This window comes from Phallusia mammillata, chromosome 8 (assembly GCF_965637545.1).
Source record: "Phallusia mammillata chromosome 8, kaPhaMamm4.hap1.1, whole genome shotgun sequence".
Classification (NCBI taxonomy): Eukaryota; Metazoa; Chordata; class Ascidiacea; order Phlebobranchia; family Ascidiidae; genus Phallusia; species Phallusia mammillata.
In genome coordinates this window covers 16,300,026-16,319,901 of record NC_137259.1, presented here as the reverse complement: position 1 = coordinate 16,319,901, position 19,876 = coordinate 16,300,026, and the positions used below count along the sequence as shown (strand labels likewise).

The 19,876-nt window shown below is 34.9% G+C and overlaps 3 protein-coding genes across 3 annotated transcripts; 2 read left to right on the top strand and 1 right to left on the bottom strand.

The window, feature by feature from the left end:
* Positions 1-149: 149 nt before the first annotated feature.
* Positions 150-2,142, top strand: LOC145204444 (serine--tRNA ligase, mitochondrial-like). Its single transcript, XM_080076989.1, has one exon. It carries the CDS (start codon positions 385-387, stop codon positions 2,083-2,085), a length of 1,701 nt encoding a protein of 566 aa, XP_079933115.1. The 5' UTR covers positions 150-384; the 3' UTR covers positions 2,086-2,142.
* Positions 2,141-4,771, top strand: LOC145204445 (desumoylating isopeptidase 1-like). The gene is made up of 6 exons (XM_080076990.1): positions 2,141-2,264; positions 2,990-3,011; positions 3,118-3,187; positions 3,252-3,361; positions 3,851-3,973; positions 4,262-4,771. The coding sequence occupies exons 1-6, from the start codon at positions 2,189-2,191 to the stop codon at positions 4,341-4,343; spliced, it is 483 nt and encodes a 160-aa protein (XP_079933116.1). The 5' UTR covers positions 2,141-2,188; the 3' UTR covers positions 4,344-4,771.
* On the bottom strand, positions 4,695-18,787 carry LOC145204443 (glycerol-3-phosphate dehydrogenase, mitochondrial-like). Its single transcript, XM_080076987.1, has 16 exons — positions 18,703-18,787; positions 18,183-18,314; positions 17,951-18,116; positions 17,440-17,524; positions 16,946-17,083; positions 16,609-16,772; positions 15,859-16,023; positions 15,396-15,540; positions 14,689-14,882; positions 13,997-14,131; positions 11,650-11,814; positions 10,852-10,997; positions 10,124-10,333; positions 9,524-9,658; positions 8,908-9,006; positions 4,695-5,542 (listed from the first exon to the last, which is right to left on the bottom strand). The coding sequence occupies exons 2-16, from the start codon at positions 18,282-18,284 to the stop codon at positions 5,423-5,425; spliced, it is 2,169 nt and encodes a 722-aa protein (XP_079933113.1). The 5' UTR covers positions 18,285-18,314; positions 18,703-18,787; the 3' UTR covers positions 4,695-5,422.
* Positions 18,788-19,876: the final 1,089 nt, after the last annotated feature.

The window sequence follows — 19,876 nt, the reverse complement described above, 5'->3', positions numbered from 1 at the left end:
GTTAAACCAATTGATTTTGGAGGATAAATGTTTGTTTTTTTAAATTGTCATTTGTAATATATTTTTCTGTAGCAGGTTGCATTTTAATTTTTGGGGAATTTCCCTACTATGAACACCATGACGAGTGAATTTTGCAATTTCAAAAGTTTTTTTTCGAAGGTTCTTTCAAAGTTTAGTCCAATTGTTCTGCTCTGCCACTGACATAAATGAAAATTTGTAGGGTAGTGGTAGCATGTTGCGATGTAGGTTGATATGCAAACCAAAGACATGAGCATTGATTGTATAAAATGATCAAATCAAGTCAATTGTTTTGCTGTTGCTGATTTTAGGCGTTTTCGCACATTTTTTGCGTGTAGATAACTTGTGTTGTGACAAAACTGCAAAATGTTTGTTGGTAGAAAAATAACACAGGAGTTCAAGATGCCTCGGCATTTAGTTTCAATAATAAACAATTCATTTCCGCACACAAGACAAAACATACGGAAAATTACTTCACAAAATCGCTTTTGCAGCAGTGACAACAAAGTCCCTGAAATGGAAACACAAATCGAACGCTTTTTAAAAGAGGAACCAGACTTTATGAAAAGATTAAACAGTGATTTTGCACAGCCATATACTGATATTTATAAGATTCTTTCACCTTTACCAAAAGACGTCAAAAAATCTGGAAGCCCATTGCTTGACCTAAATGCAAACACTGTACTTGAAAAACCTGGATTTGACATAAAAAAGATTATTGCTAACATTGATAAAGTGGAACGGAATGCCAAAGCAAGAAATTCAGCATTAGATGTAGATTTTAAGGAAATTCCTAAACTGCACAAACGTTTAATAATTTTAGACAAGGAAATTGAAAAGTATCAGCAATGGAATAATGAAGTGAAGCAACATGATGATGATCAGAATGATACTACCCTTGAGGGAAATAAAAACATAAATTTTGGAAAATGCATTTTAGCAATTTTGTCAGCAGTCAAAAATGAAGTAGAGCAGTTGTTTTATTTAAACCTGCTCCAAATTCCTAATGAAACTCATCATGAAGTAACAACAGAGGGCATGAATGAAACTGATGGCAAAATTCTTGAGGTTGTTGGCCAAAAAAAGAAATTTGAACATGAGATTTTTGATCACATATACATTGCTGAAAAACTGCAGATTTTAAGGCAGCGGGACCTTGTGGCTTATACAGGGCCTAGAAATTATTACCTAATAGGTGCTGGTGCTGAATTGGAACAAGCTCTTATCCAGTATACCCTAAGCAAGTTACAGTCGAAAAATTTTACTTTAATGACTACACCGAACATAATAAGAGATGGTGTTTTTGAGGGTGCTGGACTCGAAGCAGGGAAAATGGATGAAATGGTTTATTCCATTAAAGGTACTGAACGGAATTTTTCTCTCGCTGGTACTTCAGAAATAGGATTATGTGCGTATTTCGCAAACCAATCTATTCCTCATAAGTATCTTCCTCTAAAGCTTTGCTGCATTAGCACATGCTATCGAAAAGAAACTGGTTCTAGGTTAGACCCAAGAGGATTGTTTAGGGTGCATCAGTTTCAAAAGGTGGAGATGTTTGGTGTTACAGCAAATGAAACAGGCACAGAAAGCCAAGAACTGCATGAAGAGTTTGTTTCCATACAAAAAGAGCTTTATCAAGATCTTGGCTTGCACTTTAATGTGGTAGATATGCCAAGTGGGGACCTAGGACTTCCAGCGTACAGAAAAATTGACATTGAAGCATGGTTTCCCGGGAGAAACAAGTATGACGAAATTTCGAGTGCATCAAACTGCACCGAGTTTCAAACCAGCAGACTTCAGATAATCTATGAAAAAGACAAAAAGTTTAAGTATGCACATACTGTCAATGCCACGGCTTGTGCTGCACAGCGTCTCATTATTGCACTGCTTGAGAATGGCCAGCAGGCTAACAAAACTGTTGCTTTACCCGATTGCCTTGTTCCATTTATGTATGGGAAAAAAATTATTAAATTTGTGAAGCCTTGGACTATGAAATATATAGGACCAAAACTATCACATAAAAAGCATGTTACACCAGCTGATATTTTGTACGGATCTGAAGAATAAATTAGTGCTATTTCAATATGTACTTAAAAATTGTGTTTTAATACATTATAGGAATTTACTTTAGTGCAATTGTAAAGCCACACTGCATCTGTAATCAAACACAATGAGCTTCAAAGTGAAGTTATTTATTTATGACATTTCAAAAGGACTGGCTCGCCAAATGTCACAGAGTTTGTTAGGTAAGTGTACAACATTAGACACATTAAGACATTTTTTGGACAACATGCACAAGAAAAAACTAAAAAATTACGATGCTTGTAACAAGAAATGCTGGAGAATAGCAGTTAAGAATTGTTTAAACTGACATGAATTGATATGTGTTCATTTGGCTTAACTAAGTGATGCATTTGCACTGAACAATCACCAAGCATAGCTATGCAAAATAGAAATGTTCTGTAGCACAACAGAGTAAGAGGGCACAATTGATGGACCTTGACTAAATGCGCTGCAGCTACATTGTATTATGTATACAAGGCATTATATCAAAGGTGGGCAACCTTTTTGCATCCGCGGGTCAAAATGCAGTGATATATTGTGGAGGCGGGCCGCAACGATGGTCATGCAATAATATAGCAGTGCTAGGCAACGTCAAATACACAATGATTTTGTCTTTGTATGTAACAATGCCTATTCTTAGTAACAAACTAAAAACTTAACGTTTAATGTAACAACTCTTTGGTGCAAAAATGGGATTTAACATACACATTCCGTTCGGCCGACCAAAATTAAATACCATTCGCGGGCCGCTTAAAGGTTGCTCTCGGGCCGGATCCGGCCCGCGGGCCGTAGGTTGCCCACCCCTGCATTATATGATAGCAGCTCACCAGACAGTGAGGTTGGCGTAGTGCATCATGGACAGTTAATCTACTTAGCTACTTTGAATAACTTTAGTATTTTTTTACAGGACGACAAATAGAGGGAATTTGGTAAGTAGTTGTAATGCTTTTTGTTGTACACAAATTTTACGTATTATCATAATGAATCAATGGCTTACTAGTACAATTTAGTAACCCCACTAGTTTGCAAATTTAGGCACACATCAATTGTCGTATACGGATCTGAGTTCTTCTTTGGAGGAATGGGAATTGAAAGTTGCCCTCCAGTAAGTTATCAGTACTAAAAATGTTGATTTTTAGACATGTAAAAATACTTGGACTTTTTTGCAGTGTGGAACAGTACTTGGTCCGCCAGACCAGCAAGTAGATGTTGGTGAAACAGAAATACCACAAGAAATGTTTTATGAGTACCTCACAGAACTTGGTCAAGACACCTTTCTGTAAGTTACTGTTTGTTTTATATCTCCAAATAAGTCCCGTTGGTTTAACTTAGCAGACATTTTATGCTGCATGTTTTTAGTGCAATTTTCAAATCTAACTTCAATTTGAACTTTAATTTAAACCTTGGTTCAGCCCTAAAAGCGTTCATGCAGACCAGTGATCACCACACATGTGAGTTTGAATCTCACCGCGAGCTACATTTCTAGCCTATGCCTTGACCTATGGTAATGCTTGTTGACCGGCTGATTCAGTTTAACACCTTCAATGAGTCTGGCGCACTATGACTAAATTCCATTTATTACAGTCGTTTATAAAAAAACGTAATGTTCTTAAGATTATAGTATTTATTTTGCATTTATGGCATGATATTTTTCAAACACAATCTCTTGAAGGTGCTTCAGGTTCTGCTAGGATTGGTGCAAAAAAATCACCAAAGACTTCTTTTTTGTCTGTTAAGCTTATAGATCTTAATGTACGTTTGTTTGCAGACCCAACAAATATTCTTTGTTCGAACACAATTGCAACAACTTCTCGGCAGAGGTTTCCCAGTTCCTGACTGGAAACGAGATTCCATCGTACATAACCAACTTACCTAACGAAGTCTTGCAAACGTAAGTTGCAGAAAGTGCTTCTTGAAATAAAGTAAACCTTGGTTAACCTGGACCTGTTTGGACCAAAAGAATGTCCAGATAAAATAAAGATCTGGATTAAGCGATGTCAAATAGTTCAAGCCTTGACACATTAAAAAGTTTTGTCCGAATCGTACTAATATCCAGGTTAACAGAACACATTTTAACCGATGTTTATTTTTTTTATAATGCTTACATTACAAGTTGGGTTCCTACAGAAAATTTTGAAAAACCATAGCAGTAGATAAGAGGTACTGTTTTTCTTTTTAGGCCATTTGGACAAATGATAAAAGGGGTTGTGGAAAATTTTAAAGTCACTCCTTCATCTAGCAGTGAAACCAGGCACTACTGACACTAGCCTTTCCACGTATCAGTTTTCTGGTATTATGTGCACTCGTTTACTGCATTTTTTAGAATAGTTCAATTTTTTTATTTTTGTTCAATAACATCTGTGTATTGCTTTTGCTGATATATCCAAACTGGTGGATTTATTTTTTGTGTCTTTTTTTCAGAAGAAATGTACTTTTTGTCATTTTTGTAAAGTGTTTTCATTGTTACTATTTTCCATGTTGAATTCTTGGCAATGTGAATGTAACAAACCACAGTTAACCTTGTAATATCTAAAGAATATTGTATTGTAACATAAAATGATTTTTATCTGTGTATTTCACTGGTCCCTAAACTTTATCGATGAATTCCTCCCTTAAAAAATCAAAACATTTTTATTCCTCACCAAAAGACTACATAGTAGATGCTAAACAATACATAGATCATTTGAAATTGGGTCTTTTATCAACCTTACAGGTTATATTCCCAGAGTTTAAGTGTCTACTTACAACCACATGTACAAATTAAATTCCTCCCTAGTTAGGAACCACTGGTGTAACATGTTCTGCAGGACAATTATACTGATTGTAAAATTTCTATCATGAATTGTACTCAAAACAACTACAAAAAAGTATAGTATGCAACAACAACAACAACAAAATTGGTTTTATGCAAAATGCTTTAATATTTTTTTCATCAGACAAATCTGCATGGCAGGAAAGAGATAGGAAGGTATACACTTCATAAATGCAATATAAATCCCCCCTCCACAAATTTAACTTTAAATTGTTAGTTGGACATGCAAAATGGGGTTAGTATTGCAACAAACAAAAGTATAGGTTTATAAGCGACACAGCAATGTAAGGTATACTGCAGTGGTGTACTTGAACTAATACAGGAGGCGTGATTGTGCTAATCGTGAAATGTTTTTGCAACGTACCCATACGTAGTAAGTGCACCACAGTGCTTGTAAAGAAATTTATGGGATGTTTTAAAGTTATGAAACAGCTTCTCAGGCAAGGCAAAGGAACAAAATGTTATATATATGTGTAGAACTTTTGGAAACAAAAAAGGAAAAAAGTTTGTTGAGGATTTTTTGTAGCTTTACACTCCCCCTCCGCTTCGGTCGACCGAAATCGCTTGTTTCTGCTGTAATTCACCGATTTTGAGCAGAGTGGCAAGGCGGTTGGTTGCTACATCGCCTGCGGTGACATTGCTCATCAGCTGCAAAAAAACAAGTTACATAAACTGTTGTCTGTTGCAAAAATGTAAGAAGTAAAATTTTGAAGGCAGCAAACCCAAGCTGGTTTTCAAACAGACCTTATGCAGTTAAATGTAAAACTGTTTGAAAATACTTACTTTGGTTAAACTAAAAAAGTATTTTATGTGAATATTCTACATGTATTGTTCAACGTTTTTTACAAACTTGGACCAAAATGGTTATCTAGGGCAGTGGTTCTCAGCCTGTAGTCTGTGTACACTCAAAGTTATCAAATTAAAAATTGTAATGAAACTGACCCAATGGATCATTCCTGTGCCTCGGACATTTTTCATTAAATGCTAACCATGCAGTTTTCAGAAATATGCTAGTCCATTTAAGAAGAATAAGTACTTTTCTTGGTTGACCCATTCAAACAGGGTTAAGCTGGTACAAGTAGCACAGTGTACTTGATCAGTATAAGGTTGAGAACCACTGATCTATGGATCCTCAAATGAACAACAATTTATTTCACACCTTTGACAGATGACTGCAAAAGGTGGTTTTTAAACCAGTTTCACACATTTCACGCCCAGTGTATGTTTTAATATTTAATAGTAATCAACCACAAATGCAGCAAAACTTAAAAACGCTAGGCACATCATATTCAAACAAAAAAGTTGGTGTTATATAGCTATTAAATCTGTAAGTTAAGTATATTGTATTTTGTGCATGTTTTATGCATAACAGATATAGATATATATAAGCATTCATGCCTTTATTTCGTTAAAATAACATATATTAGTGAAACAAAGGAATTGCCTATCCATTTTTATTGTCTTCTGCAGGTACTAGTGATGGGACGATACCAGGTTTTGAAGCGAGTATGAGTACCACATATATATACAGAGTACTAAAGTACAGTGTTGTACTTAGTATATATTTCTGGCTAATTTATCTGCCATGGCCGGGGTCCAGGCGTGCACTCAAACATGCGAAAAATGTAATCTCCATACAATAGCGAAAAAAATATACATAATCTGGCGGAACTTTTTCCCGATTTTGTGCTGTCTGAAGCAAGTATTGGCATAAAGTTGCCCTATTCTTATGGTGTAAATCGGCCTTTGGTATTCGCACGTTGGTATCGAAAACTGAGACAAAATATATCGATACCGAGAACCGATACCACTAAAATCGTTCGATACCGAGTACCGGGTACCCGTCCCATCACTAGCAGGTACAATACTATAGCATTAATAAAACTATAGCATCATCATATGAACAAATCTTGAACAAATTGAAAACTGATTGGTACACTCAAAATATGTTATGAATATAAATGTATTTAGGAAAACATTTTTTTGTTTGGTAATTAGGAGACACTGCACGTTTTCAACCACACTTAAAATATTATTACAAAAAAGAACAAACTAGTCAAATTATTTAACCACTGTAGCCAAACTATCTCACCAATCCATCAGCTTCCAACGCTTGGAAAATTTTCTGCATCAACACTGTTATTTTAACATGCAGTATTTACAGCCAAAACCATGCCTTACTTAATGCAGCTGTTCTTCAATAGCATGGCTTTAATATCAATCATCAAAAACTACCAAGTAACAATATTTGCAGAAAACTTTGGTTGAAACAAACTTTTTTAAGGCTTCTTGCAATTAAGGAAGACATTTTCGTAACAAATGATACAGTTTTGAATTTAGTTTGTAATAAAAACATGATTAACTTGAATTGTCTGCAAAACAATACCAAATTGTTACCGTATTTTACGGACCATAAAGCGCACCCAATTATAAGGCGCACTGTCAATAAATTGCTTTGATTAGTTTTTTGTTCATACATAAGGCGCACTCTGCTATAGAACGCAACATATTTTAAGGAGTATGGGTTATAAAAGTTTACTTGTTACGTAATAAATGTAATCAAGTCACAATAGTACAATGAGCAAAAGAAAAAATGAGTCTAGTGAATATCACAGTTGCTAGTTGCTTTTACCGTAGTTTATTGTGTAAGACGGTGGTTTATTTATATAATAATAGTATCGGTACTGGAGTGTAGGCAATAAAGCACTACTTGATCCATACATTAGGCTCACCGGCTTATAAGGAAAAAAAAGATCGCACGATCAATTTATGAGGAAAAAAAAGGATTTAAATTGCGCCTTATGGTCCGTAAAATACGGTATGTTACAATTTTTTAAGTGTGGCTTATTTAGGATCAATTTTTTCTTGAGACTATAGTTTTTATTAAGCATTAAAATCTTATATTTTTCCCAGTTAAAAATGCTGTCTTTCACAACAACTTGTCTAAGTTGTCACTGAAACAGCTTGTAACATATGTTGCTTGGTGCATTTAGAAAAATTAAAACTCATTGAGAATATGCATAACAATTAAAAAAAGTAATGAACAAATTTCAGTGTGTGTATTGCATTACAACAATAAATATCAACAATTTTTAGCTCTAAATTTCAAGTATGTTTTTGGTTTAACTGTGTAATGAATTTACCTAACTGGTTTATAAAGTGGTTTATAAAGCAGAAAAGCAGAAAATTTTCACCAATTTTTGAAAAAATACAAATGCCTTTATGTAACATACTGGTACTAATGTTACAAAACATACCACCCAGCATCCAAGCAAAAAAAATTCATTGATGTGATAGCATACAATCAACATGCCGAAACTTATTTGAATGACGAAATAATAGATTTTATGTAAATGGCCATTTGTACAGGCAGACAAACCTTTTTTTACCACACATTACATAACAACAGTGGTTTGCAGGTGATACATGAAAACTTTTCCATGTATAATTTTCAAAATCTAATAAACACGAAATAGTTAACAATCCATTATTAGACCTTTACCTAATTCAGCCATATTACGAACAAAATCTATGAGAGTGCTTCTTAATTCAAATGTGTTTACAGACAATAAATTCAAAATGTCTGTCCACATTTTTATCTAAGATTGTAACCTGCTTGCTTAAGCACAAAACAGGCACAATTCTTTTTCACACAATGTAAGAAAAAATGATTTTTAACTCACACAATTTTTTCTCTTTTTGATGTGGCTAAAGCCGGTGGTACTTAATATCGCATGTTACTGCATGTTACCATGTGATACTGTGTGTTACTGCATGTTATCACATGACAAGCAGTTTTTCTGGACACAAAAATGCTTTGCTAAAGTTCTAATTTTGTGGAGCGCTGCAGTTATAGGTACTTGGGTGGGGGATGAGGGTTTGAAATACAAATAGAATCTAGTTTAATTTACCTATGTTATTTTATCCAGCTTTTTTATGCAATTAACTGGGGCACCAATGGCTATGATGAGATTTAAATCCCTATGCATTTAAATGGACTAGGGAATATGTACCTCTAGAAATTCATCCAATTCTACTTTTCCATTCTTATTAAGGTCAACTTCATTGAGCATGTCCAAAAGAGTATCGTCATCCAAACCGAGGTTGAGGTCCTAAACAGAATAAAATATGCTCTTTATTAAATAATAATAAAATAGTTTGCAACCTAAAAACTTTATGCGGTTCATGCTTAAAACACATGAAAATAGTATGTATTAAACATTTAACTTGAAGTTTGTGCATGAAAAGCAATGCACAGTGGTCAACCCAAAATCTAACAAACATATATAACCGATCAACACAAATATACTTTTACACACACAAAATACCTTCAGTAATAATGAAAACTGATTTTAAGACTAATCTCTTGTCTAAATGAGACATGATAATATCTTAGCAAATAAAACAGTGCAAAATCATTCGTATTTTTTTTGTAAACTAGGTTTGAAAGTTGTTAAAAAATTTAACAAAGGCTGTATATTGTCTTTGTTTGTGCTGTTTTTTTTACAAAATTTGCTAGAATGTTGTAGCCAAAAATATCGCAACATTGACTAAGCAATTAAAAAAATGACTTTGATTCCACTGTGGCAAATTCTATTGATGCCACTTAAAAACTTGACAAAATCGTACCTTCAGCAGTCTTTGTATGTCAACTGTTGTAATGAATCCCTTTCTTTCCTTGTCCACCATGTTAAATCGATGCTTGTATTTTTCAACGTCGATAGCATTCAGACTGATTCCCTTTGATTGAAGACCTTCCTTGGCCTAAACAGTTTAAAGAAAGTGGTTTACAACTTAGCTGCAGACAATGTACACTGTTTCAACCTAAAAGGCAGTGATTCTTACACCTTTTACGATCATAAATCATGAGAACATCCAACTGAAATTTAGTTCCCCCTTGCAAAAAACTAAAATTGCCATTTATATGAGCCATGACATATCACATGTCATATTTTTTGCCAGAAACAATGTGTTCCAGCAACTCGCGATGGCAAAAAATACTTCACGCATCTCACAACAGCTCAGGTATATAGGTTTTCTTTTACTTATAGCAGAAATTTGACTTGTAATTGTCGAAAATAAAGACATTTCTTGGAAATAAGGACAATACATTTTTTGACATGTTGCCCTTCAAAATAAGGACAAATTCTAGAAATAAAGACGTATGGCAACCCTGGGTAAAGGACACCCAACTGGTTAAAGGACACCGATAAAAAGAACATTTCTTACCCCTTTTCCCATCTCAACAGACAGAAATTGCATAGCAGCCTCTCGTTCTTGTTCTGTTCGCTCTTTAGACCATCCTAGATACCGTTGCATGAGGTTGAGTATCTGTGGAAGCGCTTGTTCCGCTGCGTCTACGTTAAGGAATGCTAGCCTAGTTCTTCTAGCAAGGACATCAACCACGGTACAGGCATACTCATAGATGGCATATTTTACCTGTAAATACAAGTGGGAAGGCTTCACTATGCAGAACATATACACAGTAAACCTCCGGTAATCCGGACCCGTTTGGACTTAAAAATAGTCCGGATTAGCCGAAGATCTTGATTAACTGATGTTGATTAGATTAAGTCTTACCACATCACAAATCATTTGTTTTGTTCGAATTAGGCGAAGATCCGGATTAAAGAATCCAGTTTACCTGAGTTTTACTGTAGTAGATAACTTTTTAGTAATTCAGAGTGTGTCGGGCGATTGAAAGCATTAATGCAAATCAAGCTAGTCTCTCAACAATTACCACACATGACAATCAGTCAGCAAAAATCTAGCCAGAGATGGGATTCAAACCAGTGAAAGGAGCCTTTTCAGGGGTGGCACACTGTCAAGTGAGGCTCCGTGGTTAACCCGCCGAAAGTTGAATCACAAACCTGTTGTCTGCTTTGTATGCTGTACATGTCAGCTTTTGCTATTTGAAGCACTACAATGTGATTTAGCAATTTTTACGTCATTCTTACTTCAGCTTCAATGTATGGGAAATCTTCTACCAAGCGCTTTCCAACTACTGGCCATCGTTTGCCTGTTACTTGGGCAATTTTTGCCACATGTTCAGCTTGGTCGCCATAGGTGTTAGAAAGATGTTTGGCCACATCAGTTTCAAGACCTGAAAAACAATGCAAACAGGGTAAAGATCAGTTCAATAATCTGACCAAAGGCTTTTGCTCGAGTCTGTGGGGTTTTCAAACAACCAATACCTGTTTTTCAGGTTGGCTTTTCTGATAACTTACAGGGTGTTTATTAGTATTTAATGAAGGTTTTTTTTACCAAGGGTATGCACACCTCCTGGGGTACGAAGCACTGAAGCATGGGTCATAAGATATGATGTCCAATTTAAAGTTGTGCAGAACCATTTGTGAAAAAGTAATCTTTCAGTTGTGCTTAGAAATGTTTCTTGCATAACATTTTCAAATATGCCACTAAATGGGGAAAAAATTACTTTCCTATATATTTTTCTGTCACATTTACTATTTATTTCTGTCAGATGTTTGGACAAGGGATACATACATATTTTATTCAAGTTCAAAGTGTATGGGTGCAAAAAGGTTAAAAAGCACTGATTTACTGCTTAAACACTAAGTAAAAACCAGAATCAAATAAAGACTGCAATACAACTGTATGATTATTTTTTAAATTATAAACAAAAATTGAGTATTTTAAATAAGTAACAAAAATTTTTAAATGAAAAAAACTAAGTTTGCGATCTTACCATGTATGCACCCTGGTAAGTAGGTAATTTTTGTGTTTAAAGCACTAACCGTAATCTTGAGCGAGTTTAATAAAATGGTTTGGTGTCCATTGATATCCTCCATCAAGTAACATCCCATCTGTACCACTGGGACTCTTCTCAACAAGACCGCAGTGTTTTACAGCCGCGTCTACTGCATCTACAGCCATGGATCTATATGTCGTCCATTTTCCACCTACAATTGTAGTTGTTGGTGGTAAAAGTAAGAAACAATTGGGGATTGAAAAATGTGGCCTCTGTGCAAACCATGACCATTTTATTGTGTCTGTTTTGTGTGTCCATAACCTACATTTAATTTATCCTGCTGGGTTTTGAGGTAACTATTAAAAGTTTAAACTAGTGATGCACAGAAGTTTTGGTTAGCTAAAACATTTCAGCAGAATATGCTGTTTTGCCGATGTTGGTTTTGACCAGAACTTGTTTGAAAATTCTAAACCGAGCTTTTTTAGTGTATGTAACGAATGTGTAAACTTTCAAAATTGCCAATTCAGAACATCGTATTTCAACTAATCGTTATGTCAAGAAATACGAAAAAATTAGTCTGCAAAATATTAGATGTTTTGTTCTGCTTGTATATTGAAATAGTTCTATTGGAGTAACATAAATAAATTCATCAATAATGCAAGGTTTAGTTGAAAACATCTATCAGAAAGGGTATTTTGGGTTTAGCCAAAAATTATAGGGCCTTGTGGCCGATCACACTGTTAAATATGATCAGACTCAATTAAACCCTTTGTGCAGTTTTTGTGACAAGGCACAATACAACAAAACACTAGAAGAGTGGCTTTCTGATATACTTCCATTTTATATATTCTATACGATATTAACCAATTAACTATACACATCATTTGATCTACACATATGATTGTTTTTGTAAACAAAAACTGATGGGTCCCCACACGCGCGTTTGTGCGGATTTACAGTAAACAAATGTTGCGGTGATTTTTACATTCTTAAGGACAAATTTTTAGAAAGCATTAACCCAACAATAAAAAAAAATTGTTCGTATTCTTTTTGCACTATTATTGTCATGTAATTACAAAATTAAAAAACGTAACAAAGACTTAAATCTAATCTCTTGCTTATAGTCCTCCAAGGTCGGGATTTGAACACAATTTTTTTAGAAAGCTGTAACAGTTGTGTTACAGACACTTTAAATTAAAAAGCAATTTGCTACAAGTGTATACATAACAAATTGTTTTTCATTTAACTTTGTTTCGCAAAACGAGTACCATTGACCAGTAGTAACCTCTCAGGGTGCACACGCCAAACGACTGTTTGACCTTTTGACACCGTTTTCAATAGCACGTCGTCATTCGTGTTCAACAATACTGTTAAGCCTAATTTATACATGCCTTGAGTATTGACTCCTTAATTGATTGTCAAAAAAAACGCTACGTTATGAAGAAAGTTCTGAGCTGTGTTTGTAATACCGACTAGTTGACCTTAAGTAACCCGTGATCATGCGGCAGCCAACCTGACAACGAGCATTTAAAAAAACATTTATTTGGCAAAACTCAAGTTAATTTTTTCATCTTAACTTTTATTAACAAAGTTTTTCTTGACATATACAAAACCGAAGCACGGTTATTAGGTTTAAATCACGTCATAGGTGTAAAACCTTCGCCAAAACTGAAAATGTGAGTGACCACTTAATAAAACGACATAGCATTGCTGTGCAAAACAGCTGATTTCTAATCACTGAAACGACGTCTCGTAAAACGTCTGTCCGACGTCAAGCTGAGCCCTCCCGCTATCGTAAACCAGTGAGTTACTCTCTTGGTACTTCTGCCAACTGTGTCTTTCTTGACCAAACGGGCGTTAGACACATTTATGTTTCGGGGGCCTATGGGTGAACCTCTGGGTCATACGGGGTCAAAATTCACATGGACCATATTTAGACCAATATCTGCAATGTGTGTAAATTTGAAAAAGTTTGAACCATTCTTTCTTGACCAAAACGTGGGAACAATAGCCGCGCTAAAAATTTCACGTTTTGGGGGGCTGTGGGTGAACCGGGGGATCAAACGGGGTCAAAATTTACATGGACCATCTTTAGACCAATATCTTTAATGTGTGTAAATTTGAAAAAGTTTGAACCATTCTTTCTTGACCAAAACGTGGGAACAAATCTGCGTTAGAAAGAAAAAAAGAAAAAAAGAAAAAAGAAAAAAGAAAAAAAGAAAAAAGAAAAAAAGAAAAAAAAAACATAGACAAAAACAATATGTGTCCCCTTCAGGGAAGGGGACCCATAATAACCAATTATGTCATACACTGTGACATAAGGCCTATGATGACATAATGTCATGAAAAAACGATACGATGAAAAAAGCAGCATAAACAAAATGAGTGCAAACCTGCAATAGTGACCAAGCCTGTCTTGCTCACTTCTACAACATGGTTTCTTGAAATAGATTGAGTGTTCTTTGAGTTAGGGTCGGTAACAAGGGGTCGAATCCCACTCCATGCTGCTTGAACATCACCTCTGCGAACTACAAAATACTGGCCATTTTAAATGTGACTATAATAGATTTTAGAAATATCTCTCGCTTAACTACAATTCAGGACTTAAATAAGAAGTTGTGACAGATAAACAAAAGTAAATTCGGTAACACTGGGACCAGGAACTCTAAAAACTACGATAGAATAGTTTACCAGAATTAGAGAACTTTTTGTGACAAAGAGCATTAAGGGATATAGGTTTTTAGGACAACAAAAATCTGGTGCACAATCATAAATGTAGTGACCTAAACAGAAAAACAGAAAGATTAAAAAGTATATTTTCAAAACGAGATTGTGCCTTTTTATATTTAAAACCTATGAAAAAACGACCAGATCCCTACAAGAAAGACAATTTGAACTTAAACAACAAATCATGCACTAAAAAATTGGCAACATTAGGTCTAACACTTTTTTTACAAGTCAAATATAGTGCAGTAGTCAACTGACCTTATTTAACTGGTTGGTTAACATGTTTGACAACCCAACGAAAAGTTACATTTTGACAACAACACAACACAAAAATTCACTTTCAGTAATGTAAACATACCATGTACTTCCTTGCCCAAATAATTTTTGATTTCCTTCAAAATAAACTGAATGTCTTCCTCTCTGGGGGCAGGATGGTGTGTTACATCAGTAGGGCTGTCTGTTGTACCGGCAATAGTCAATCCAGCCCATGGTAGGAAAAAAATAACTCTACCATCTGATGTGGCTGGATCCAATAATCCCATACTGTCAGGACTGTAAAATAATTATGATTTCAAATGTACTGGCAAACGAGTCCAATTATTATATTTTTATGAGCAGATTAGTGCGCCTGATGCTATTTTTTTGCGCCATGGCAATAATGTGGCTAAAATCAAATGCGAATATTACTTGTAGTTAGGCATTTTTGGTATGCAACGGAGTAAAATCACCTCGTGTTAAACACTGGTGCGGCCCGCAATCTAATTATCGCAATTGTATTTGGCCCCACAGTGACAAAGGTTGCCCATCCCTGATTTAAAACTATGCTGCAAAAATATTGGGAACCACTGTTAAATATTTTGAGACTGGAAATTTAAATAAACTTAATGATGCACATTGCAGTGGATCCTTGTTTAATCCCAAAATATTAAAGCAATCTTGTAATCCAGTTTGCACAAACTGTGTTCATTTTTTGAGCATGACTCAACATAGTCAAGACATGATTTTTGATGACTCCGCAAAACTTATCAACAAAGCTGTATCACAGGAAATAACCCAAACACAAACCTGTAATAGTCGGGCAGCATAATATGAACGCCGGCACTCGGTTGACAAATGTTTTTTTCCTCTTCGTTGTTCATTTTGCGAATTCCATCGGTAAATGGACCGGTGGAGTTGATTACTGCTTTGGCATGGACATCAAATACCTTGCCTTAAATATTACAGAAAATTCAAATTATTGGGTATTTAGTAAATGGAATTCAACTAGGTATCTAAAAATATGCATTTGGACAATATATACATTAGGACAATAACTATTTTAGACAATAGCTATTGAATATTTGGACTAAAAACACATAAATATTTCATAAAGCATGATTTTTTACTTGTGTACACAAAAAGGGCTGCACTGAAAAGATAGTTTGTACAAAAAGCTTAAGTTGTTTACTATATGCAATTATTTAGATGAACTAAAATGGGTTGACATAAATATGTAACAATTTTATACATAAATGCATTGTAAGCTAACCTGTCATGTTATCGCGCACTGTTGCACCACATAACTTTTCCTCTCCAGTTTTGGGGTCAGTCCGTTTTAGCAGCTTCAAAACTTCAGTGTGGTTAGCAACGCACGCTCCCTGTCTTGCAGCAGTCAGTCCGATAGCAAGGTTCATTCTTGCATCATTATGCTGACCTAAGCAAAAATTCAAAATTCAAATCCTGAAATGATTATATGGTACCACTCACTTAACTTAGTTTTGTTTGAAAGCTACGGCATTAAATTTGTAGAATAGAAGTGTAATGAAATGTAGAATAGAAGTATAACACACTATGTATATATATATATATATAAAATATATATAAGCAGATTAATAAGGTTTATTGCATAAACAGTTTAGTTGCATAGGAATCAGAAATTTTCATAGCGATGTAAGAAAATCGCAAAGTTAATAATAAAAACTGGTTGATTGCAAAAAAGCTTGGCAATATGGTGATCCAATTAACCAGATTTCTCTACATGTGCACATTTATATGCTTTTATGTAATTAACCAAATAATCTTGTTATCCAAATAAAACCTCCAATTTCTGGAAAGCTATTTCTCTGAGCAGAACATAATTTTAATTGGTCCATTTTTATGCAATATATAATGGGATAAATCAGTTTATTTTCTGTTTCAACATTTTTGAAATTTAAAACTGCTACCCATGCCCTAAGACTTTGGTTTTAGTGTATATAACAGTTAGCTGAGTTACACTTTAAAAAGAAGCTAAATTTACCATCATAATATACAATTGCAGCCTTCAGCTTGTCACGCTTAAGCATAGGAAACTTCTCAAGGGCGTTTCGCTTTGAAAGTACATAACTTGGTTTAACACACTGGCTTCCAGCGACCAGGTCATATGCTTTAATTCCAGCCCAGTAATAGGGAACTTGCCAATATCTAAAAAAATAATAATCAATTTGTATCATATGTTAAAAATGTGTTTCAACTAAAAATGTAGTTTATGAAAAAAATGGATACAGAGAATTTGTGTGTTGAAATTAGTTGACATAAAACTTTAATCAGTTGATGTTAGTGGAAAGTATCAACAGACAGTGTATACTTTTACTGACGTATAAACAGGAAGCATAATCGGTAGCGGCCCAGAAAGATGAGGTGCTATACGCAACAAATTTGCCCTTTCATGCAGCGCTTCTTTGACCAGTTTGTACTGCTCATAGTCTAATCCCATAATGGCCTTTTGAAGGTATCTGCAAAGACAAATATAAGGTTGAAAAAATGCATTAACCCTGAATTAACGTGTTCCAAAACAATTTATTGTTGAAGTGTAACCACAACATTAAGAGTGCAATGTAAATTGATTCTCATTAAATGTACTGATTTTTTTCCTGTTTACGACTGATGATGCTTATTTTTGGGCGAAATCTATATTCGCAGTGGTTTGCAATAAGAATTACACCGACTGATTTGAGTGTGCTGATTTCAACAGCTAAGCAATAACATTGAATGTACTGTTTGAGCAAATAGAACAATATTTTTATATTATGACAAGTCTTCTACAAAAAAGTTTATATTTTATGACAATGAACAATATATGCAAACACACCTTACTCCACCATGAATTAGCTTAGTACTTCTGCTACTGGTTCCAGAAGAAAAGTCATACTTTTCCACCAAGGCAGTTTTAAAGCCTGGAAAACAATCAATGGTCAAAAAAAGTACAAAATCAAAGTGCAAAATGTTTTGGTCATTTTTTGTTCTTAAATGGGCTGTAATAAAACCCCTTCTTGTTTTTTATTGCTCAATAAGGGACCTAGGAAATTGAACAGGACACTTTACCTTAAATTGGGTTAAGCATTTTTTTGTAACTACATTGTTGGTAATGCTGCAGACACCTGCCCTGAGAGACCTTATAGGTCAGTGTGTACTGTCTGCAGTTATTGGTTGGATTTATTGGGGCTTTTACATTGCTGTTTAGTACCTTAAAACTAGCTTTGGTCAAACTTATAGTTTTATTTAGGTAAAGCAACAGCTCTAGGGCAAACTTGCGACTTCAAGGAAATAATTTGAGACCATGGGTCATGCAATTCACATAACACACATACACATTAGGTTACCTCTAGTAACTGCATCAAGTGCAACACCACAGCCTGTTGCACCACCACCAATGACAAGAACATCAAATTCCTGAGTGTTTTCCATTGTTTTTAGCTGGACCTGTCTCGAAGGCAGTGGGTTTTGGGTCCATGCTGGGACAGGCCCACCTGGTGGTTCCATAGACATCTGAAGAACAATATGTATTGAAAATAGCAAACTGGCAAAATTTGAAAACTAGAATAAAAACATTACCTGTCGTCCAGCAAGAAACCAAAGACAGGCCCCACCAGTACCAACCACTCCGAGAATCTTTCCATAGTTGTTTTTACTCCAGTGCAACAAACGCTGAGCCATCTTTACTGATTACTGATACCTGTCCTGATTCTAAACGTAAATTGTACAATAATTTCAAGGTTTAGTTCACCGACTAAAATCAAATACGATTGCATTTGCAAAGAGTGCTATAAAATCATTCGAGTTACTGATATTTTTTGATTGGCAACTAATCGCATGGCACCTAAACGCAGTTGTAATGAATATTAAACCGATAGTATTTGTTTTACAGACGACAAATACGATTAGCATATTATTACGATTCGCAGACGCAAACACAATGCATGCAACAGATGGGTTTCGCCGGCAATGCGCTACGTCATCACATAACAACGGCATTTTCACTCATTTTTTGCCTCCATACGTATATTCTAAATCAACAGGAAAGTACATACAGGGACTTTTACGGATGCGTTTAATGCACTAATGCAAATTTTACCTTTGAGATTTTTGCTCGAAGCCGCAACAGGGGTTTTGTTTATGTTTGCCACCGGGGTCGGTCGATTATGACGTCACTTTACACAGGGAAGAAGGCTGCTTTTACTTGTTGAAAACTTTTAACTTATTACCGAACCAGAAATATTTAATATTATACCCAAACCTACTGCTAAAATCGCTACAAAACACATTCAAAACCTAAATATTGCCATAAAATTAGGTGTAAAAAATCAACTTGAAGCTTATATATTGAAGTTTTAAAGTCGTGTTTTTGACGTGGAAAATGAAAGGAAGCACAAGATTGAAAGTTAGTTGGCAAAAAAAAGTGTGTGATCATTTTTATTGGTCTTTTTTCCTACATGATAAGTATCAAAAGGAAGTGAGCCTGCTTTGAGACTTTCATGTTTCTTGAAGGCAAACGTAGTAATTCACACCGTTTCAAACATTGATGATCTCAGTCAGTCATTTATGTGACGGCCGTCATAAAGTTTTAGGCTAATTTGTACATGAGGAAATGAAGTCGATATGTAGGATTTTTCTAAACAAAACACGCTGTAATTGTGTAATAATGTAACTTTTTCATAAAGCACACAACAGATGGTTGTATTTGTGGTAAAAATGTGTGTTAAGTTAGTTGTATGAAAAAGCCGAACCTTGTCACAGCTAAAATGTAAACTTCACTTATCAAAATATAGTCTTTTGATTCGTGTACTAAAAGGATAAAAACTTGCATTCAAACTTTTGTGCATTCAAACTTTTTTTTTGCGTCAAGTTGTAAACGGAATATGATGTGACTGTGTTTGTTGACAATTTTTTTCTAAACTATGTTCGTTTCAACTTTGCCTTTTATTGTTTTAACCTACATTAGATTAGATTACTGAAAGGTTGATTAGTTAACAATTGAAACAGATGATATACCACAACCATGGCTGTTTACTGCAGTAAACACATCATGTTTTTGTTTGGAACACTATACACAGATCTATTTATAAGTTTAACATAACTTTTTTTGCCTATAAGTTTTTTGTGATGCTTGTTTCAAACCTTTTTCTCAATTTTTTATGTGACTTGAGTGTTTATAAATAGGTGTAACTGATGTGGCCCCTCATATCACTGATTATGACCCAGTCTGCAGAACATGGCAGTTCCCGGCGAGATCTCGCGCGTGCAGGACC